The 23,167-nt window shown below is 42.7% G+C and overlaps 1 protein-coding gene and 1 long non-coding RNA gene across 4 annotated transcripts in view; one reads left to right on the top strand and one right to left on the bottom strand.

Annotated features, from left to right (window-relative positions):
* WWTR1 (WW domain containing transcription regulator 1) overlaps positions 1 to 2,646 on the bottom strand; it is a 167,893-nt gene extending 165,247 nt beyond the window's left edge. Inside the window, exon 1 of the mRNA XM_074191090.1 lies at positions 1,649 to 2,646. Within this exon, the coding sequence (XP_074047191.1) occupies positions 1,649 to 2,085 (437 nt within the window). The 5' untranslated portion in view covers positions 2,086 to 2,646. The remainder of the gene's footprint in view (positions 1 to 1,648) is intronic.
* Positions 2,435 to 22,194, top strand: LOC141490807 (uncharacterized). Of its 3 annotated transcripts, none has more exons than XR_012469355.1 (3): positions 2,435 to 2,656; positions 7,274 to 10,686; positions 15,736 to 22,194. It is a non-coding gene; the product is annotated as an uncharacterized LOC141490807 (long non-coding RNA). The 3 variants fall into 3 exon arrangements; XR_012469353.1 differs by lacking the exon at positions 2,435 to 2,656 and having other exon boundaries at positions 2,773 to 7,390; positions 10,602 to 10,686; XR_012469354.1 differs by lacking the exon at positions 2,435 to 2,656 and having other exon boundaries at positions 2,773 to 10,686; positions 15,736 to 15,856; positions 20,030 to 22,194.
* The last annotated feature ends 973 nt before the right edge of the window (positions 22,195 to 23,167 follow it).

The following is a 23,167-nucleotide window of genomic DNA, read 5'->3' as shown; positions in this document are numbered from 1 at the left end:
TTTGGTTTGGAAAGGGCTTCTCAGATAATTATTCACCAGCATGAGTTAAAGAGATGAAAATAGCAAAGAAAAAAAAATCTCACATCCTTGTGGGCAATCAATTAACCACTAAACAGTTCCTGGCACTTTGCTAAGTCTTGGATTAATTTATTATTAAGCAGATGAATTTGTTTGGAAGGGGTCATCAAATGTGAGTCAGAGGGGATGCAGTATCTTTCTCGGTATCAAAGAATGACTCCACAACTCAGTTTTACTTATAGAGATCTTTGACAACTCGACAAAGTAAGAAATACCGCGAGGATTTGGGTTCAAGTCCTGCCTTCCGAATAGTCTTGCAGTGAGACAAAGAAAGCAACTAGAAGAGAGTCAAGAAAGAAGGAGCCGATCTACATAGGTGAAGGGCATTTCCACACCAGGAATTCCCCACAATGAAGAAATCACAAAGCTGAATCCTCTCCCTTATTCCTCACTTTAAAGTTTGCCACATACTTTACTGAGAAGTGCCTTGTCCCCATTTTCCAGATGATAAAACTGAGTCTCCTCTCGGTTAAATAGGTACCCTTCCATCCCAAAATAAATAAACGGATCTAAGTCTGTATTTGAACCCAGGTTAAACCAGGGCCAACTGCCTACAACCTCGAGGTGGGTCCACGGGAGCTTGGGCACATTTCAGATTGCTGCCCTGCTACTCCTCAGGACCAATAATTTCTTAGAAGAGAAACCGCAGCCACGGTTTTCCTTTCCGGAAGTCTGTGGTTACAATTGTCCAAACTTTCATTAAAGTGGAATGTTCACAGCAAAACGGGGAGTAAGAAGTGAAATTTTACAAAAGGCGCTGGGGCCGTGGGATCTTCTTCTGGCTTTCCTCCAGTCCACACACGGAACCTCTCCTGACCTAATTTCCACACAATTCTTTAGCCAGCCCATGAAGTATTCTAGCCCCAAAATAGCAGCGGGCGACAACAAGGGGCTGGCACCTTCCAACCTGAGTTCCATTTCACTTTTTTTTAAAGTTTCTGCTGACCAAGGAGAGAATTGTAGATAACGGAAACTTAAGTACTCCCCCCCCCACGCAAAAAAAAATTCAAAACCCACCATCACCACCCTTTCCAACTTTTCTAATAAGAATAACAGCGGATGACAAGAGGCTGGCACAAGGTCCAACCTCCCAGGGTTCCATTTCACTCTTTTTTTAAGTTTTCTCCCGACCCAGGAGAGAATTGGGAGACTATAGAAATTGCGCCCCCCCAAAAACCGCCCCCCCCATCCTTTCCTTCAGACTGTCCAGGGCAGAATCTTGCTTGCCCACTCTGATGTTTCTTGGCGTTTTGGCCGCCTGCAGGTGCCCACCCCTGCCCTCCGCCGGAACCTGCACTCGCTTGCATGCGGCTGGTCTTTTCCATCCCTCCCACCCATAGGTGCAAGCGAGGCGACAATTCCCTGGCCCAGATTCATTGCACGCCCCCGAACCCCGAGGTCGCAGGGGTCCCGACGGCCCCGACGCCCGCCCCCTCCCCAGTCCTGCTTCGGGAGCCGGGGGAGAGGGGGCCAGCGCGGCCCCAGCAGGCGCCTGCCGTCGGGCGCCCCTGCATCCACACACACACACGCGCGCGCGCGGCCCCCTCCGGGACCCCCAGCCCCGGCTTACTTGAGGAAGTAGCGCTGGCCGGTGGCGGTGAAGGTCATCTCCCAGCCGGGGGGCAGCGGCAGCTCGTCGGTCACGTCGTAGGACTGCTGGCGGAGGTGCGCGTGCTGCTGGGCCGCGCTGCCCGCCGCCCCGGCCCCGGGGCCCAGCTGCAGGGAGGCGGGCGACGAGTGCGAGCGGACGTGCTGGGCGCCCCCGGCGCCCCCCGCCAGCCGGGCCGGGTGGCCGCCGGACGAGTCGGTGCTGGACTGGCGGGAGTGCGAGCCGGAGTCGGGCTCCTTGAAGAAGGACTCGGGCAGGATCTTCTTCCTCCACGAGCTCGGCTTCGGGTTCATCACCGAGTTGAAGAGCGCCTCGAGGTCGGTGTCCAGGTCCTGCGTGACGTGGATGACCTGCTGCCCGGGGGGCGGCAGCGAGGGGGGCGCGGGAGCCGGGTTCATGGTGCGCCCTGGCTCGCTCTCAGCCGGCCGCGGCGCCCCAGCCGCCGCTGGAAGGGGAGGGGAGGGGGCCGGCCCGGACGGCGGCTTCTCCGGGGGGCCCGACGGGCACCGGCCGCCCGCTCCGGGGCGGGGGGGGATGGAGCCACGCGCGGGATCGCACCTGGGCCGGCCCAGTCCCGTGGCGCGGCTCCGGGGGCCGCCGGCTCGTGGGTCAGTCGCTCCCCGGGCTGGAGGCTGGCGCTGGGGGCCGCGGGAGCCGGCGGAGGACGGAGATCTGGGGCTTCCCTTCTCACATCTCCCCTCCAGCCGGCCAGCATCCAGCTTGGATTAGCCGGAGAGGGAGGAGGAAGAGGAGGAGGAGGAAGAAGAGGAGGAGACGGAGCGGCCGCTGCTCCTCCCGGACTGTCCCATAAACAAAGTTGAGGGAAAACGCCAGCCCTCCGAGAGGGGCGGGGCCCACAGTGGAGCTGCTGAATTATGCAGGCATGCCCGCCCCCTCTCGCCCCTCCTCTTCCTCCTCCTCCTCCTCCTGGCCTCTGGGCTAGCCTGGGCGTGATGGGTACTTTTGTGGGTAAGAGGAGGCACCAATCCCCCTCCCCTCCCCCCGGGCTCCGGGGGCCCACGAAGCCCCTCCTCCCTCCCTCCCGTCCCTCCCGCGGGGTTCAGGCTCTGCATTCCTTTGGGTTTCCCACTGCCTTGGACAGGGCCCGGGACCGGCCCAAAGGCACTGTGGAATAGGGCGCTGCTGGAGCGAGACGGGGCGGGGCGGGGAGCTGGGGGGCTGCCCCCCAAAGGGCCCCGGGCTCCCACTGGGAGACACGCTGGGGACGGGCGACGCTGTCCCTAAGAGGAGAGCCCCGGCAGCCCCGCCGAAGCGGCGGGCCCCAGAGAGCAGGGTCTGGGGGGGCCCCCGACGGCCCGGCGCTCCCGGTGGAGTAAACGAGAACAGTCTTTTTCCTGGGAGGCGGCTTTTCAGATGTGACCATATTTGGTGCGCCGAGCTCCTGGGGGCTGGTGGGGCTCCGAGTGCGGAGCTGCAGGCCGCTCGGGGGCGGACAGCGCCCCAAGTGCTCAGGTTCTCCTTCCCCACCGGGTCGTGGTTTCTAATGATTTGTAAACAAACTCCCTCTGAACCATTCATTAATCCTTTGTCTTCTGGTGGGATGATTCGGGTTACCAGGGAAGGAGTGGAAACCGGGTCAAATGCGGGGTGCTCGGAACGAGTGGAGAGAGCCACCACCCCATCCCGCCCCTTCTAGGGGTGGGCGGATTGGAATGATGCTAACATTCCCATGGCAAAAATGGAAGCCGAGCAGGTGGTAGGTGCGGGATCTCCGGGCCTCCGATCCAAAAGAGAGAGAAAAGCCATTCCCCACAAACTTGAATCTCAGTTAACGTTCGCTATCTAGGGGGGGAAGTGCTTTTACAATAATAAAAGGGCTAATATTCTAATAGGAAGAAGGCAAACAAGTTTCTGTTTATGAACCTGATTATCTACAAAGTGTATGAAGAGTAACAGAGGATCTAGAAATGGGTGGATTGGCTTTTAAGGATTTTTTCCTGGTTGTTTTTTGGTAAGGCACTGGTGTCCAAGGTCACCCAGCTAGCTAATTATTAAGTGTCTGATGTCGGATTTGAACTCAGGTGCTTCTTGGTTCCAGGGCTAGTGCTTTCTCCACTGAGGAGAAGCAAGGGAAGGGAGAAATACTACACTAGTTAAGAAAAAAAAAGGAGAAAGAAGGTAGTGGTCCTTAATCTTTCTTATAATCAGGATGTAAAAGAAGAAGAAAGGGTTGAGGGAGGAATAACTGGGTCAGATGAACCTCCCCCTTCCCCGAAATGGACAAAGAAGTGTTGAAGACATACTAAGTTTGGTGTAGAAATTGGGTGGTGACGTGGAAAGCGGCCAGAGACTGGAGTCAGGATAGACCTCAGAGGAACCACACTGTTCTCCCAAGCTCACAAAGGAGGATTGAGCATACAACACAGAGTTGGCTGTTGCAATAGAACAAACAGAGATAAAGAAAAAGAGAATAATAAATGGAGGGAACAGTTGCAAACAAAGCAAATCAAGTTCAGCCTGCCTCCTTAAGAAGGAATTGAAAGGAAGGATGGAAAATATCTGGAAACTAAGGGAGGTGAGTGCCCCTCATCTGGGAAATAGCTAAATTGTTGTACATGAATGTAAAGGAATACTACAGCACTATAAGAAATGATCAAAGAGACTATTTCAGAGAATCCTGGGAAGATTTTTATACACTGATGCAGACTGGAGTGGACAGAACCCAGAAAACAATTTAGTAGTAATAATAATAATAAAAAGAGGGCAGCTAGGTGGCACAATGCCAGGCCTGGAATTAGGAAGTTCTTCTTTTTCTGCTTGATGTGCGACCTTGGGCAACCTGATGAATGAAATGGCAAGCTACCCCAGTACCTCTGCCAAGAAAACCCCAAATGGGGTCAGGAAGAGGAAGCACAGCAGGATAGCTTTAAAAATAAATTAGGGCAGCTATTTGACACACTAGATAGCCCTGGAGTCAGCAAGTCCTGAATTCAAATTTAAGTAATTTGATGCTCACTAGTTGTGTGACCTTAGGCAAATCCCCAGTGCCCAAAAATGAACAACAAAAAAAAGTAAAGAGATTATGTTTTTTTAAAAACCAAATGCTCTAAAATAGAAATGTATGATCCATACATGATCTTCTTTCTCTTCTGCTTTCTATATGACAATGCTCGTGGGGTTTTTGTGTCTTAAGTTCAAAATAAATTAAAATTTTAGGGGTGTCTGGGTGGTGCAGCAGATAGAGCACCAACTCTGGAGTCAGGAGTAACTGAGTTCAAATGTGGCCTCAGACACTTAATAATTACCTAGCTATGTGGCCTTGGACAAGCCACTTAACCCCATTGCCTTGCAAAAAAAACCTTAAAAAAAAGAATAAATTAAAAATTTTAAAACCAAACAAAAATATATCTCTAGAGGAAGAAGTGATGATTAGGTTGTGGCATCAAAGGAGAGATGGATTATTCCTGGAGGCCTTATCTCACAAACATGCCTCCTATGGCTCACAGGATTTCAGGGGGCAACATTTAAAGACTCACAATCATCAAAGAATTTAAGAGTTGGAAAAGACCTCAGTGATTATCTACTCCAACACACACAAGAAAGAAAACTCCACTCTCATTTATACAAATAGTTATTCAACCTCTGCGTGAAAGAAAAATCTCCAAGGATGAAGAACTCACCACCTTTCCAACCCAGCCACTCTATTTTGGAGCTGAAATAATGTTCAGCAAGTTTTTCCTGACATCAAGCCCCAATGGGCCCTTTGCAGCTTCCACCAACTATTCCTGATCCTTCTTTCCCTTACACTTCCCAAGTGTAGTCCCTGATTCACACACCACCCCTTCAAACCTTTGAAGACAACTTTCTTGTCCACCCTTGGTCTGCTCTTCTCCAGGTTAAATATGCCCACTTCTTTCAGTTCATCCTCATATGATAGACTTATGTTTCTTCACCATCTTGGTTGCTCTTCTCTGGACACTCTGCAGCTTATGAATGTTTTTCTTAAACTGTGAAGGCTTAAAACTAAATGAGAGCTAATGAGGGCAGAGTAAAAAGGGACTATCCTATTTCTAATCTTGGATGCTACACTTGGGCTTAATGCATCCCCACATTAGCTTAGCATTTTTGAAGGCTATATCACAATATTGGCTCATATTAAGCTTTCAGTCCACTAACACCCCCCCTAGTATTTATATGCTTGTGACATTAATTTTTGGTATCCAAGGGTTAAGCTTTAACATTTATCCCCAATGAATGTCTAATTTTTAGATTCTGCTGGCCGATATACTTTGAGAGGTTTTTTTTTTGCAAGGCAATGGAGTTAAGTGACTTGCCCAAGGACACACAGCTAAGTCATTATTAAGTGTATGATGTCGGATTTGATCTCAGGTCCTCTGACTCTAGGGCTGGTACTCTATCTACTGTGCCACCTAGCTACCCCCCATATACTTTTGGAACCCCCACACTCTACCATTTTATGAATAACCCAAAAAGAGGAATAATTTGTGCAAGATCACAAGATTGTAACCAGTAGAGGTGGAGGCCTAATCCATATTGTTTGATACCATATTCAATCAGTGGGTTTTCTTCACAACATACATCCCACCAGGTCTATTGCTAAGGCTACTGACCTGTAGCTTCCCTGTTTAGTGGGAAATTTAATTGTTTCATATTGTTCAGTAGTTTTGGAGACCCAAACTTGAATCATACTTCAGTCAAAAATTGTATGACCAGATAACTAAATCACATATTTTCTCAGAACCTCAATTTCTTCATTGGTAAAATGAAAGACTTGGACTAGATGATCCCTACCATCCCTTCTAACTCAGAAATTATTTCCATTGGTTCTGAAAATCTAGTGAGATATTTGTACTTTACATTTTGTGTTTTAAAACCCTTAAAGCATTATCTAAATAGTAATGATCATCATTATTATTGATGTTCATCACAAAAATTAAAATCATTCCAATTACAGAGCCATAAAATTGACACTTCTTGATCCCCCAAATGACTAGTTAGGATAGCAAATATGATGTACATAAAGCAAGATGCTCAAAATACCAAATATTAAATAAGTGCCTATTGTTTACAATGTACCACACTAGGTGATAAGGGAGATAATATATCAGAATAAGGCAGGATCCCTGTTCTCAATGCAATTTAAAATCTGGAGCAGGTAAAATAGAAAGTAATATGTGATGGGCATCATAAAGAGTTACAAAACAAGGGACTATATGGGATACCAGGGAGAAGTCCTCCAGAATAGGTAACAGGAGGTGGCAGACATCAAGAACAGCCTGAGCCAAAGCAAGACGTCAAATTATATCATCAGAGAAGAGTAGGTGGAGGACACCAAGCTGTGATAAATGGCAAGCAAACAAGTAGGGATTTGAACCTGTGTCTCTTGGCTCCAAATCTGCTGTCCTACATAACACCATTCAGAAGTTAGCACAGTGCCATTCACATTTTTTCTAACCAGACCTATGATTTCACTGGTGAAGAAAATGCAGATCAGTTACTTTTTGGATCACAGGCATAAGTCTCTTGAAGGCAGGCTCCTGATTTGTAAACCATGTCCAATATGGAAGTTTTGCTGGCTATAAATATTAACTGTCTTGTTGACAGACTTGACTGTCATCAGCCTTGTATTCCAGTTTTGCCTTGGGACAGTCGGATTGTTCCCTCTGATTGGCTCAACCATCCCTCGAGGAAGCTGACCGGATTCCAGCTGTGAGCTAAGAGGTGAGACACTTGGCAAGGCCATTGGAGTTGGCAGGGCCCTCCCTTTTGATACCTGTCTAAACTTGAAGAACCAGTACATGGAAGATTTCTTGAGATCTGATAATGATTACTCCTCAAAAGGAGCCCTCCTAGACAGAGAACCTGGAACACTTGGGCTAAGGCAGATAACAAATTCCATAGCTAATCAAGGGCCCAGTAGTAACTTCATGGGATTGTTGTCTTATTGCAGAATCTGGAAAACTTTGCTCTTTTGTCCTTCTTCCATGAAACTGAGAATGGTGTTACTTTCATTCCCCTAAGTCAGATGTGATTCTCCACTCCACAACTGTGCTAGGTAGGGTCAACTTATTAGAGATGCTTTGGTGAGACCGCATCTATATATTGTCTTCTGTTCGGGGGCACCTCATTTTAGAAACAACGTTGGCAAAGGGTAAAGCATCCAGTATTTGTAGATTTAAAATTAAAGGACCAGGTTCAAATGACCAATCCTGGGACAGCTAGGTGGTACACAGTGAATAGAGCACTGGCCCTGGAGTCAAGAGGACCTGAGTTCAAATTTGGCCTCAAACACTTAATAATTGCCTAGCTGTGTGACCTTGGGCAAGTCACTTAACCCCATTGCCTTAAATAAAAATTTTTTAAAAATCCTAATCCTTCCTGTGTGGTCTTGGAAAAGTCACTTCCTAAGGTTCAGTTTCACCATCTATAAAACAAGATAGGGGGATTAGACAGCCTCTAATGCTAATGTTCCTTCCAGCTATAAATCACTGAGACCAGAATAATTTGAGGACTGGTTAAAGGAACTAGGGCTGTTGAGTCTGCAGAAGAGAAAACTTGGTAGAGGGAAGCCACATAAATGTTTCCAAATATCTGAAGGGCTGTCTTGTTCTTTGTCCCAGGGACCAGGACTAGCAAAGGGTAGAAACACAGAGCTACAGATTAAGGTTCAACCAGGGGAAAACTGCCCAATACTGGAACTATTGAGAAGTGGAAGGAGCTGCCTTAGAGTGTCACACCTCCAGGGAGGTCTTCAAGTAGAAGCTGGACACCTGGCTTTGATCAAGTTTTTGTTGGACCCGATGAGCTCTGAAATGTCTCTCGACCCTGAGATTCTGTGATTCTATGATTCCATCTCTATACCATAGTATTTGGATTTCTATGAAGTGCTCCTTCATTATTGAAAAATATTTTATTTTTTCCTTTTTTTTAAATGATTTTTTCAATTAAAAATCAACATTCCCTCTCAGCCTCACTATGAAAAAAGAAAAAAAAACACCTTTGTTATATTTGTGCACAGTCAATGGTTTATAGACACAATAGCCCATCAGAGCTCAGGGAAGGCAGGGATCATGTCTATTTTCTTAAAGGCTCACCAGATTTAGAATTGGAAAGGAAGGAAACAAGCATTATGAAGTGTCTATTATGAGCCAGTGTTTTTAGAAAGATTAACTCATTTGATGCTCAAAATAACCAAAAGACGGTGGTGCCATTATTACTATTTCCATTTCTCACTTGAGAAACCTGAAGCAGGTTGCCTGGGGTCACATGGCTGGAAAGTATCTGAGGCCAGATTTGAACTCAGGGAGGCCTTACTCCTGGACCAGCTCCATCCACTGTATCACATTGATGGGTATTAGAGATGGAGCATCACATGCTTGATGGGAGCAAGGGACTAGAGTTATGAGTTTTGGTATTTACTTGTGCAAATCACTTAGCATTTCATATATATATATATTTTTTTTTTTCCATTGTAAAAAAATAGTTTGGGAAACTAATTTGCTTTTTTGGGAGGGAAGGAGGTGAAGGAATGGCAGTTAAGATCACACAACTTATAAGTATCTAAAATTGGATCTGAGCTCAAATCTTCCTGATCCAGGGTCAGTGCTCTCTCTACTGTGCCACCAAGCTGCCCCTTAATTTGCTTTCAAGATATTCAAAGGGTGAGGGTGAAACTTAGCCAAAGCATACTTGTCAACTGTACAATCACACTTTATGTCCATTCCTCTGTCATAAAGAACTCTAGTCCCACAAGGCCATCACCTTTAGAGGCAGCAAAAAGAAAGTTTGCTGTAAGTGACCTCATCCAGTTGAGATTTCTGATTTTGTGATTTCCATCATTACATGATAGTCACTGATGATGTCTTTGATTCATAGTATCTCCCCAAGGAGAAGCCTTTGGAGTTTGGTGGAGTTTGGCTCCCGAGATCGGTTGAGGATGTCACTCAGTTCCCTCCTCCACCCAAATGGGTCCTGGATCTGGTTACACCAGCTGTTCAAGCTACTGATCTTTCCTCAGTCATAGCTGTCACAATGACAACAGGCCAAGTGCCTCGAAACTCTGCTCGAATTTCTTCATCATACACTGTCCTACCTTACATAAGGCCCAACTTACTGCCTGATCAACAAAGGTCCAGTCCATGGTGCATGAGTCAAAGGGAAGAGATGAGGAGTAAAAACCAAAAATGGGTAGAGGAGAGGGGGACCAACATTCAGAGCCTGCATCCCATAAGTCCAGTGGGGTCAGTTCAAAGTCGTCTAGGTTTCAACTGGCTAAGAGACTAATTACCATCCATGCTGGCCTAGTGACATATATATGAAGGTTAAATGGTCTTCACTTAGTCACTTAGTGTTTATAATAAAGAACCTATAGTTATCTATCTGTCAGGTCATACCTGGACTTCAGGTTTTCTGAACATGCAATACTGATGTACCTCCCTTTATATAACAAGTGTGTTGAAAAGTAGTATGTGACATCAAGTTTTTTCAAATCGTATTTCTCCATTGATTTGTTTTATTTATTTATTTATTTAAGTTTTTGCAAGGCAAATGGGTTTAAGTGGCTTGCCCAAGGCCACACAGCTAGGGAATTATTAAGTGTCTGAGGCCAGATTTGAACTCGGGTGCTCCTGACTCCAGGGCTGGTGCTCTATCTACTGTGCCACCTAGCCACTCCCATTGATTTATTTTATTAAATTTAACTCTACACCATTTCCTAAAATTGATGACATTAATTAAGTCCCTTTAACAAGCCATCCTAAGGTCTGAGGATACAAAGAAAAGGTGAAAAAACAGTCCTGTCCAAGGGGAGCTCTCAGTCAAATGGGGGAGAATAAGCAAACAACTCGACATTGACTTAGAAAACCAAGTCTGGACATTATTTATATTTTATTGTAATTTTTATTTATTTTCTTAATTATTTCCCCATTATCAGCAGCACTTGGGAATATCGTGGTGGCCTGTTTGATGCCTTTGGTCTAGAAGATTGATCCGGTTCCTTCTAATGAATCAACCCACAGGTATTTATTAAATTATTAGGGCAGCTAGGTGGCACAGTGGATGGACACTGGCCTTGGGGTCAGAAGGACAGGAGATCCAATCCAGCCTCAGACACTTGACTCTTACTAGCTGTGTAACCTTGGACAAGTCATTAATCCTTACTATCTCAAGTCCCAGGACCATCTCCAGTAACCTTCATCCGTATCTGGCCACTAGACCCAGATGGCTGTAGAGGAGAAAGTGAGGCTGGTGACTTATCACAGTCCGTCCGTCCCCCCCCAACTCAAATTCAGTTGATGTGCTTATCATGGCCTCACCTCTGATGTTGTGGTCTTCTTTGAGAATGAAGGACAAACATCATTATTAAATTTCTAAATACCATAAGCCAGGCAACATCCTAGACACTTTTTTTTTTAGGTTTTTGCAAGGCAAATGGGGTTAAGTGGCTTGCGCAAGGCCACACAGCTCGGTAATTATTAAGTGTCTGAGACAGGATTTGAACCCAGGTACTCCGGACTCCAGGACTGGTGCTTTATCCACTGCGCCACCTAGCCACCCCCATCCTAGATACTTTTAACACTAAATCATTAGAGCTGCAGTTTTCCAATGTGACCAAGGAAGTTGTGGTTGTTTAATGGATTAATCAGGTCTGGGTCTTTGTGACCCCATTTGGGATTTTCTTGGCAAAAATACATACTGTAATGGTTTACCATTTCCTTTCCTAGGTCAGTTTATAGATGCATTCAGAATAAATGGGAGGTAATCTCAGCAGGAAGGCACAAGTATTAAGGGGGGTCAGGGTTTCTTGCAGGAGGTGGAACTGTAGCTGAAATTTGAAGCAGGCAAAAGTGCCCGTTGTGCAAGTTAAGTGATAAGGATACAAAAATGAAAAAAACAAGGATGTTCTGGGACTGGTCAGAGCAATGGGAAACAGACCGTGGAAAAATATCAGTCTCATGATCAGTGAAACCCTTAAGAGTTCAGGCCCTACTTTGCTTCCCTCTTTCTTCCCTCTGCCCTTTCTTCTCTTACTTTGCTGAGTAATGATTCATAAACAACCACTTAGGGAAAAAAGTGAATGTGGTAGAAAAAGTCTCTGGATTTGGAATCAGAAGATGGATGGAAGTTCCGACTCTGCCACTTGTGTGACCTTGGCCAGTTCAGCCTTTCTGAATCTCAGTTTCATCATCTATAAAATTAAGAGGATGGATTAAATGATACCTAAGGTCCCTTTTAATTATAAAGTATGACTTTACCCTATAATTAATAAATTCAGAGAGCATATCTTATGTCTTACAAGGGTTACCCCTATAAATTCCCCCACGACTAGCATTATTTAGTTACCTGTCTATCCTTCTGTATCCTTCAGGTTTCAAAAAGGATTAAATAAAACTGGAAAATACTAACCACCACTAGGAAATTATATTGGAACAATGATCCCTGGAATTGATATTGGGGGGATAACATCAATGGAGCCTCAGAATAATAGAATTAAAGAGAAACATACTTACAGCTCCTTAGAGTTACCCCCTAGAACTCTGAAGGAAGATGTAACCTCATTCTATCTATCCAACATACCAATATAAGTGTAAATTGAGATAATAAGTTGAGACTTCCTACACAAAATAAACTTATCCAATTTAAAATTGCAGCTAGGAATGGTATGACTCTTGTTTAATATTCATTTAAATAAATTTCTAAAAAATAAATAAATTTCTAAGCCCTTCAGTGAAGAGGTAATTATCTTCACTGATGAAGAGTTGTCTTGTGCATATTTTATTTTATTTTTTTATTTTTATTTTTTTAGGTTTTTGCAAGGCAAATGGGGTTAAGTGGCTTGCCCAAGGCCACACAGCTAGGTAATTATTAAGTGTCTGTGGTCGGATATGAACTCAGGTACTCCTGACTCCAGGGCCGGTGCTCTATCCGCTGCCATCCTAGCCGCCCTGTGCATATTTTATTTTTAAAGCAAACTGTACAAAATAGAGATTTTTCTGTTTCACATATAATCCTCTTTCTCTCTTCATCTTTGTAAATGGAAATGTTCACATCAAGTTCAGAATAACAAAAAAAAAAAAGAAAAACAAATGAGATAAAATTCTGTGCTTGAAATAACCAAAAATCAAATAGGTAGGAACTTAACCAAGAAGTCAGTTTCCTAATACCATTGCTACCAGATACAAAGATCTATAAGGGAGAAGGACCCCTTTTGCAAATGTGGGGTTTTCTTGGGCTGGAATCATAAGTATGCCTATTTACTCAACCAACATCACCCACCCAACTCAGACTAGTCTCCAATTTTTTTGCATAGGATTATTTGAGCTCATCTTCCAAACACTAACAAGAAACACCCTTTGGCAGCAGAGACAAAAATAATCTGGTGGTGCATTTCATACTTGCTAATGAATACTCTCTGTTACTCTACAAGCAGTAAAGCCAAGGAAGTGACTTCAGGGTCTCCCAAGAAGTAAGCTGGTGGCCCAAGATAGATCTGACCCAATTTATCTCCAGTGACCAAGGGTCTTTGTGCAAAATGAAAGCTTGTTTTCTTTTTTTCTTTCCTTTTCCCTCCCTTGTCTTGTCCATTTCAGCATTGCTGTCTTTTCTGAAGTAGTGGCCAAAAGAGGCCTGCAAATAGGTTGGTTTTTCCAGACTAATTTCCTCCCTTACAAGGGAAGCTTCTTTCCAGGACACACTGCCTCCTAGGTAGTCATAAAATCCCACAAGACAGACTGTGTGTGACTCTGAGGCATCCAACCAAAAAGTCTATTCCTGCCCCAGCCCATTCATCCACACCCTGGAGCAGTGGTCTGTGACCCGTCTGGGAAACAAGAACTGTCTTGCTCTCTGCTATTCTGTACCTAGATATAAAAGGGCTTTATCTAAAGCATAACTTTTCATTCTGGAAATCAAATTATATTTGAACCTGAGCATCTCTTCCTGAATGAAGATGACTCAGAAAGTATCCCCCAGCTATATGGATGCAGGATTTATGTTCAACTTATATCAAAAAGTTTGCCTTCTCAATGGAGGGGATTAGGGTGGGAAGAAGGGAGAGAATTCATAATTCAATGTTTTAAAATTGAATGTTGAAACTTGTTTTTGCATGTAACCAGGGAAAAACAAAATAAAATAAGGATGTAGGGTCAGAGATTTGGTGGAAGGGACCTCAGAGGTCATTGATTCCAACTGCATCATTTTACAAGTCTAGAAACTGAGGTTGAGAGTTTAGTGAGTTTAATTCAGTCACATGTTTAGTAAGTATCTGAGGCAGGATTTGAACTTGTGTTCCTAATTTCAAGTCTAGTATTGTACATTATACCACACAGCCCTTTTCTAAAAAGGAAATGTACAGAGGATAACCCGAGAGTGATCCAGGAAAACTTCAAAAGTAAACTTCTCCCCTGCCATAATCTTAAAATAATAGATTTGGAATTAAAAAGGATTCTAGATTAATCTTCCAGCTTTACAGATAAGGAAACTAAGAAGGGACTTGACCAAGGTCACATTTGATTCAAACTGCAGGAGGCTTCCCATGAGGAGTCTCAGGATTGTTAGGGATTTTGGAATAGAAATCCTTTCTATGACATTTCAAAAGAGGGGCCATCAAGTCTATACTTGAAGATATCTATAGAGGAGGAACCCATTTTGTCCATTCCACTTTTAGAAACTTCTGCTTGATCTCTGAGGTACCACCTCACACATCTCAGACTGGCCAATATGACCAGAAAGGACAATGATCATTGTTGGAAGGGTTGTGGGAAATCTGGGACAGTAATACATTGTTGGTGAAGCTGTGAACTCCTCCAGTCTTTCTGGAGAGCAGTCTGGAACTATGCCCAAAGGGCAACAAAAATGTGCATACCCTTTGAGCCAGCAATACCACTACTGGGTCTATACCCTGAAGAGATGATGAAAAAGGGTAAAAACATCACTTGTGGGGTGGCTAGGTGGCATAGTGGATAAAGCACCGGCCCTGGAGTCAGGAGTACCCAGGTTCAAATCCAGTCTCAGACACTTAATAATTACCTAGTTGTGTGGCCTTGGGCAAGCCACTTAACCCCATTTGCTTTGCAAAAAGAAAACCTGAAAAAAAAACTTTAAAAAAATCACTTGTACAAAAATATTCATAGCAGCCCTGTTTGTTGGTGGCAAAGAATTGGAAATCAAGTAAATGTCCTTCAATTGGGGAATGGTTTAGCAAACTGTGGTATATGCATGTCATGGAACACTATTGTTCTATTAGAAACCAGGAGGGATGGGAATTCAGAGAAGCCTGGAGGGATTTGCATGAACTGATGCTGAGCGAGGTGAACGGAACCAGAAAAACATTGTACACCCTAACAGTAACATGGGGGTGATGATCAGCCTTGATGGACTTGCTCATTCCATCAGTGCAACAATCAGGAACAATTTGGGGCTGTCTGTGATGGAGAATACCATCTATAGCCAGAGAAAGAATTGTGGAGTTTGAACAAAGACCAAGGACTATTACCTTTAATTTAGAAAAAAAAAAAAAACCTGATATCTTATTGTCTGATCTTGCTATCTCTAAGACTTTATGTTTCTTCCTTAAGGATGTGATTTCTCTCTCATCACATTCAATTTGAATCAGTGTATACCATGGAAACAATGTAAAGACTGACAAATTGCCTTCCGTGGGTGGGGGGGAGTAAGATTAGGGGGAAAAACTTTGTAAAACTCAAAATAAATAAAATCTTTTTTAGAAAAAGAAACTTCTGCTTGTTAGGAAATTGATCTTCTGATTGGCTCACAGCATCTGAGAATTGGAAGAGGATGGTTAGGTGGTCTAGTAGTTAGAGCTTGGGATTTCAGCATAGAGAAACTGAATTCCAATCCAGTCTCAGATACTTCCTGGCAGTGTGATCCTGGACAAGTCACTTAACCTCTGTCTGTCTCAGTTTTCTCATCTGTAAAATGGCAATAAAAATAACACCTTACCAGCCAAGATTATTGTGAGGATCACATGAGATAATATTTGGAAAGCATTTACCATCCGAAAATCACTATATAAATACTAGCTATTATTATTGTCTTCTCCTCTCCAGGCTAAATACACACCTTCAACTGATCCTATGTTATGACTTCTATCTCCCTCACTGTCCTGATCGCTCTCCTCTAGACTCAAGTCATTATTGCCCTTCCTAAGATGAACCACTCAGGAATACAGTAAGCAAAGAAGTTCCATATTCTTTATATGAAACTCTTATATAATAACCCTTGTTTGTGTAGTCCAGAGATTATTGTTGATGAAGGTGTCTGTCATCTCCCAGAGCTCAAATCAGTAAAGTTCAAGGATAAAATAATTTATAGAGAAGGATATGCAAACCCAAAGGTATGAAGTGAATTGTCCAAAGCTAGCTAGGTCACTTCAGCTAAGTTGCTGAAGCAGAGGGACTTGAAAAAAAGGACTCCTGAGCCAGTCCATTCAGACCTACAATGCCCAGACAGCCCTGTGCTAAGTAAAGCACTGGTGAAATTATGTTGTGGCTTCAAGGCTGGTTCTCTCAATCTATTATATAAGGCTGACTCAAAAGGAATGCAGAGTTTAAAGAAGAGACAAGGTACCCTGAGAGATCACACAAAATGGTAGGGGGATTGAACACACACAAAAATAAGTAAAAAACCAAAGTAAGAAGGAAAATGCATAAAAGAGAAGAAAACCAAGTTTATTTGAATTTCCAGGGAAGAAGTTTCATTACTGACTGGGGGAATGGGAAGGCTCTGTGATGGTGACAATTTTAAACTACATCTTTTTGTTTGTTTTATGCAAGGCAGAGGAGTTAAGTGGCTTGCCCAAAGTCACACAGCTAGATAATTATTAAGTATCTGAGGCCAGATTTGGACTCAGGTTCTCCTGACTCCAGGGCTGGTGTTCTATCCATTACACCACCTAGCCACCCCTAAACTGTATCTTAAAGAATAGATAGATTTCAATATAAAATTAAAATGGAAAGGAGAAAGAATGACATGAGTAGGCAACTTCACAAAGTCAGAAGCAAAACATATGATGAAAATAATACTGGGTTACATGGAGCTAATAATGAGATAAGGCTCGAAATATATGACTGGGTCAGATTTGAGAGGCTCTTGACTGTCAGGCCAGAGTTGGAACATGACTCAGTAGGCAATAAAGCCATTGAAGGGTCTTGAGAAAGAATGACATTATTGGCTGATGGCACAAGTGGATGAGTACATTAGAAAGATTATGTGAAGGACATTTTAGAGAGGAGAAAATAGAAATGGAAAACAACTGGTTAGGAGTCCAGAGGTCATGTGGATTTGAACTAGGATAGCAAATGTAGACAAAGGGACAGATTCAAGAGAAAAGGAAATTGTAGAAACATGACCAATAGTCAATTCAATGGCTGATTGGATTGAGGAAAGTGGGGATTAGGAGACAGAAAAACTAAAGAGAACACCAAGATTTCACAGAGGATTGCCTAACAATGACTTTTTGAATGGTATTGCCCTTGAAAGAGAAAGAAAAATGGAGAATGTTTAGGGTGAAAGATGTTTAGTTTTGAATATGTTGAATTTAGGGGAACAGTACAGTAGTTAGATATCAGTATTTTGGGAGCCAAAAAAAAGTTCAGGGATAAAGATAAAAATCTGGGAGTCATCTTCATAAAATTGTAGTTGAAGGTCATGGGGAATGAATGAAATTGCCAAGGGAGAGAATATACAATGACAAGTGAATAGAGTTGAGGATGAAACCATGGCGGGTGGTAAAGAACATTAGAGCTTAGCAAGAAAACCTAAGCAAGCGAGTCAGAAACGTGATCAGAGAAATAGAAGGCAAACCTGTAGAGTATGGTGTCCTTGAAGCCAAGAAAAGAGTGTATTGAGAAAGAGGGTGACTTCTGTCCTTGAATGGTCCATGTTCTGCAGATAATGGGAGCCAGCACTGATAGTATTCCAGTCTCCTGTCTCCTCTCAAAGCAACTCCAAACTAGGGCAATGAAGACTAGCTTCTGAAGCACATTTTCTCCTGCAGAAGCCTAATCCAGGTCAAGAATTGATAAAGATCCTTTCAAGCTGGTCAGATCTGCATGTTATTTGGATCTTCCATCTGCAAACAAGTAAAAAAAAACTTCTCATTAACTTTAGATGCTGGCTCCCTACCTCCACTTTCACCTCCCCACCCCCATTCATCCTCCATTTTTCCATCAGATTAAGTTTGCCAAAATACTACTTAATTCTTAACTCTCTTGTGATGACAGCAGATCATCTATGCCAATACTCACATTTAACAGAAGACAAAACTGAGGACCAGAGTTACTTGCTCATTGTCACCTACATAGTAAATAGTAGAGGCAATATTTGAAGTAGAAGCACTTTCTCCATTTGTTGGAGTCAAATTCTATGATCTAGGTGGAATTCTATGATATAATGGAAAGAATATTGGACATTGGGTGTCAGGAGAGCTAATCTGAAGGCTGGCTTAACAATTTACTTGTTGGGGGACATTGGATGAACTGTTTGCCCTCATCTGTTTCCTCATCTGTAAAATAAAAGACATTGGACTAAAGGATCTCTATGATACCTTTTAGTTTGGAATTCTAGAAGTCTTTGAGTTATAGATTCTTGGAACTGTGAAGGAATATAGAAGGGCAATGGAAATCCTGAACCAATTTCTAGAGTAATACTTTCAAGCTCTACAGAAGAGGGGAAAAAAATGTAGGTTTCCCTAGAATTTTTTTTTAACTTGACCAAAACCACATCCCTCAGAAAACTCCTGGAAACAACTCAAACCCAAACTGCTCTTGAAAGCAGCTGTGATTTATGGTGCTGGAAAGGAGACTGAGAGACCATTGAGCCTTTGGGGAAGGCTGTGTCACACTCACCCCAGACAGTGTCCCAAAGAAAGGGCTGCTCTGGGCTTTAGGAGTTCTGCCAACTGTGTCACTCATTCAAGGTGTGGACTGACTCTCGGTGACCTTACATTTCCCATCTGAATCATCAGGATAAAAGGGCTTTCTTCCTTCCTTTTCGTGGGTGTTGTGAGGTTCGCCTGAGTTAAATATTTGTTAAGAACTTTGCAACAGGATAGGGGATCTGGCCTAGACCTGTGATTTCATTGATATAGGGAACTCCCTCTACCAATGCTTGGCTGAAAGTACAAAGTATTATTATTATTGTTGGATGGAAGAGAGGTATTATACAAGTGCAAAGTATCAGTTTTCTCTCCAGGACATATTATCATGCCTAATCCCCAGGAAATGCATGGCTTGGAGTCTCCAGTACTGCCACCTCAGTTCTATCATGTGCCACTAACTGAAGTTAGCAAAGAAATCCCTGAAGAAGGTTTATGGGTTTGGTTTTTTCCTTCATTCTGGTGAAGTGACATCTCCTCACCTGTTCTTGTGGTGATTTAGGATTCTCGTAACTTGGGTTTGAAGTTAAAGAATCTGGCTCTGAATCTCAGCTTAGCTACTTACTACTTCCATGACCTTGGGAAGTCATTTCCTGCCTCCAGGATTCAGTTTCCTAATCTGTAAAACGAATTTGATGATCCCTTGGGGGTCTCTTCCAGCCTCTCTATCTCTGCTCCCATCACGGGACTTGGTACACAGAGCTCAATAAGTGCTTCGCCTATTTATGTAGAGCCTGAAGAGAAGAAAAAAGGGTGGTCTTCAACTATTTGAAGGGACCCTGGGGAACAGAAATTTAATGTGTTCAATTTGGTCCTAGAGAGGAAGACTTGGAGAAATCAGTAGACATTTCAGAGAAGTAGATAGTGTCTGATAGCAAGAAGAACCTGCTAACCATTAAAGCAATCCTCAGTGGGAATGGGATGTCTTGAATGGATTTCCCTCTCTGAAAGTCTTTTTTTTTTAGTAAGGCAATGCGATTAAATGACTTGCCCAAGGTCACACAGGTAGGTAATTATTAAAAGTCTGAGGCTGCATTTGAACTCAGGTCCTCCTGACTCCAGGATTAGTGCCCTAGTCACTATGCCACTTAGCTGCCCCCCCCCCAAAGTCTTAAAATAAAGGTTTGATGACCTTTTGTCCAACATGGTAAAGGATGTTTGTATTTAGATTTGAGTTAGACTCTGTGGCTTCTGAGGCCCTTCCAACATTGAGATGATGAAATTTGATGATGATATAGTCTATGTAATTACAAGGTGATCATACTTCACTTAGAACTTGTATCCACCAAAACTGTATTTTAATGTGGTCAAGTTTCCTTTCAGAGGCTGTAGGGCTTTGAAGAAAGCACAAAGATTCTGGTTGGATGTCGGGCAGAGAGTAGGCACAAATCCTGCCTTTCTCCCTAAATTTCACAGTGACCTGAATACTGAAATGAATTTCCATATATTTATTTCAACTGCTCCAGATCTTCCTGTGCCACAATGCTTACCTTCTTCACAAACACAATGGCAGAGGCAAAGATTATCTTTCTTCTCTGCTACCAAGAAGGAAATGAATTCACCCCACAAAGAATACCCAAGTTTCATCACACAGATTTTGGCAAAAGGCTGACCTATCTAAATAGGAGACATGCGTGGATACTCAGGATTCTCTAACTAGATGGAACCTGAAGAACATCAGCCTCCGGTCTCTCAAGATATCATGCCCTAGTCATCTAATGTAGAGAACTATTTAGACTTCAATGTTACTAGAGTTGGAGATTCCACAGTTGCAATGTTTAGCCTTTGATTGCACACACTGCCAATTCTTCTTCCTATCGAGTTGAAAGCACTCTGGAACCTTGACCCTTATTCTTCCTTTGCATTTTCCATGAAAATGGAGATGGCTCTTTCTGGGTAGATGTTGGCATCCTGCACGTCACCTTTCTCAGCCATAATTGAATGCTTTAATTTCTCCAACAGGAAGTAAATCCTCTATTTTTTTTGGCAAGGCAATGGGGTTAAGTGAATTGCCCAAGGTCACACAGTTAGCAAGTATTAAGTGACTGAGGCAGAATTTGAACTCAGGTCCTCCTGATTCTGGGACTAGTGTTCTATCCATTGCTCCACCTACCTGCCTCAATCCTCTATTTTTTTTAAAGAAAGAGTTTGTTTATTTTGAGTTTTACAATTTTTCCTCAATTCTTGCTTCCCTTGCCCCACCCCCCACAGAAGGTATTCTGTTAGTGTTTACATTGGTTCCATGCTATATATTGATCTCAGTTGAATGTGATGACAGAGAAATTATATCCTTAAGGAAGAAAAATAAAGTATGAGATAGTAAAATTGCATAATAAAATAATGGGTTTTTTCCCTAATTTGACGGTAATAGTCTTTGGTCTTTGTTCAAAGCCCGTAATTCTTTCTCTGGATACAGATGGCATTCCCTGTTGCAGATAGCTCAAAATTGTCCCTGGTTGTTGCACTAATGGAATGAGCAAGTCTATCAAGGTTGATCATCACCCCCATGTTGCTGTTAGGGTGTACAATGTTCTGGTTCTGCTCATCTCATTCAGCATCAATTCATGTAAATCTTTCTAGACTTCCCTGAATTCCCATCCCTCCTGGTTTCTAATAGAACAATAGTGTTCCATGACATACATATACCACAGTTTGCTAAGCCATTCCCCAATTGATGGACATCGACTTAATTTCCAATTTTTGCCATCACAAACAGGACTGCTATAAATATTTTTGTACAAGTGATGTTTTTACCTTTTTTTTTTTTATCATCTCTTCAGGGTATAGACCCAGTAGTAATCCTCTATTTTTTAAACTCAATCTGTGATTTCCTTGGTTTAGGATATGAGGGAACTCTTTTCTACCAGTACCAGAACTTTGGGTTTTAGAGTCATCTGGGGCACTGAGAAGTTAACTAACCTCCTTGGAATCACACAGCCAGTACGGATCAGAAGTTGCACAGAAACCCAGGTTTCTGCCCCTCAAACTGATTCTCTGGACAACACCTCATATTGTTATGATCCTCTTATAGCATTCTAATTTAATTTAATAACAACAACACTAATAATAATGATAAAAAAAAAAGGCAGATGGCTTGTATGTAGTGACAATTTTCTTGTATCTTCTGGTTTCATTTGAAACAGTGATGGCAACACTGATATGTTTCACTTCTTAAGACAACATGTGAGTTGTTAGACCAGGACTTGATGTCTTCCAGTTTTAGGTTTACAGCTGTTGAATGAATGCTTATTCATTATCTAAGAGCCATGTGATTCTTAGAACCTTCTTCTTGTCTTTTCTTCTACTCTGCTCACATACCAGCAGACACAGAAGGAACATAGGGCTAACAGTTGTTTGCAGTTGTGTTAACTGCAAAGTGTTCAGGGAAAGACGTATAAAAGACATTCAGAAAAGGAAGTGAAGGGCGGATAGGTGGCACAGTGGATAGAGCACCAGCCCTGGAGTCAGGAGTACCTGAGTTCAAATCCGGCCTCAGACACTTAATAATTACCTAACTGTGTGACCTTGGGCAAGCCACCTAACCCCATTGCCTTGCAAAAACCTAAAAAAGGAAAAAAGACAAGAAAAGGAGGTGAGAAAGTTATGTAAGGTAAGCAGCTCATTCTAGATTCTCATTTTAGGAATTTAACATGGCTTGTTAAGAGGCCTAGAAAAATGTCTCCAGTTAAGTTATGTGGATCCTCGTGAAGGATTTACAGAAGGGCTTTGGAGAAGAATTTCACAGGATAAGAAGTTGTGAGTAGTTGGAATGGGGTACCTAGACTACAAATTCAAGAAATCCTGCTATTCCTAGATCCAGAAGAGATCAAAGAAAAAAGAAAAATGTCCTTTATGAACAAAAATATTTAGAGAAGTTCTCTCTATGGCAAAAAAGAGAAAAATAAGACAATGTTCAACAATTTACAAATGATTGAAAAAAAAGCCGTGGCATATAAATGTGATGGAATACTCTTATGCTATTTATTTTATTTTATTTTATTTTTATTCTCATTTTGTACAAATGTTTTTTTACATAAATAAAATATTCTTGTTTAAGAGTAAATGAAATACCCCCTCCCCCCATAAATATACACTTGCTTGAGCGATAAAAGGAAGAGAAAAAAAATTAAAATTAAAAAAATAATAGTAATAATTGTAGGTATGGCCAGGTGGTGCAATGGATGAAGCACCAGTTCTGGAGCCATGAGCACCTGAGCCCGTATCTGGCCCCGTATACCTAACAATCACCCAGCCATGTGACATGCAAGGCACCCCAACCCCACTGCCCTGCAAAAACCAAAAAAGAAGAAAAAAGAAGACTCAAAGTAAAATAAAATAGTAATAATAGTAGGGATTGCTGGGTGGTGAACAGAGCATTAGCCCTTGAGCCAGGAGCACCCGGGTCCAAATCCGGCCTGAGACAACCAAAGGATCACCCTGCTATGTGTCTCCAGGCAGGCCATCCAGCCCTACTTGCCCTGCACCCTCCCCCAAATAATAATAATAAAAAATGTGCTTCAGTCTTTGTTCCAACACCAACAACTCTGTCATGGGTGGATCTCATTCTTAATGATAAGTCCATTGCAAAAGTTACTTCCATATTT

Source organism: Macrotis lagotis, chromosome 6 (assembly GCF_037893015.1).
Source record: "Macrotis lagotis isolate mMagLag1 chromosome 6, bilby.v1.9.chrom.fasta, whole genome shotgun sequence".
Lineage (NCBI taxonomy): Eukaryota > Metazoa > Chordata > Mammalia > Peramelemorphia > Peramelidae > Macrotis > Macrotis lagotis.
The sequence above is the reverse complement of the archived record's forward strand: the minus strand, read 5'-3'. Positions and strand labels throughout refer to the sequence as shown.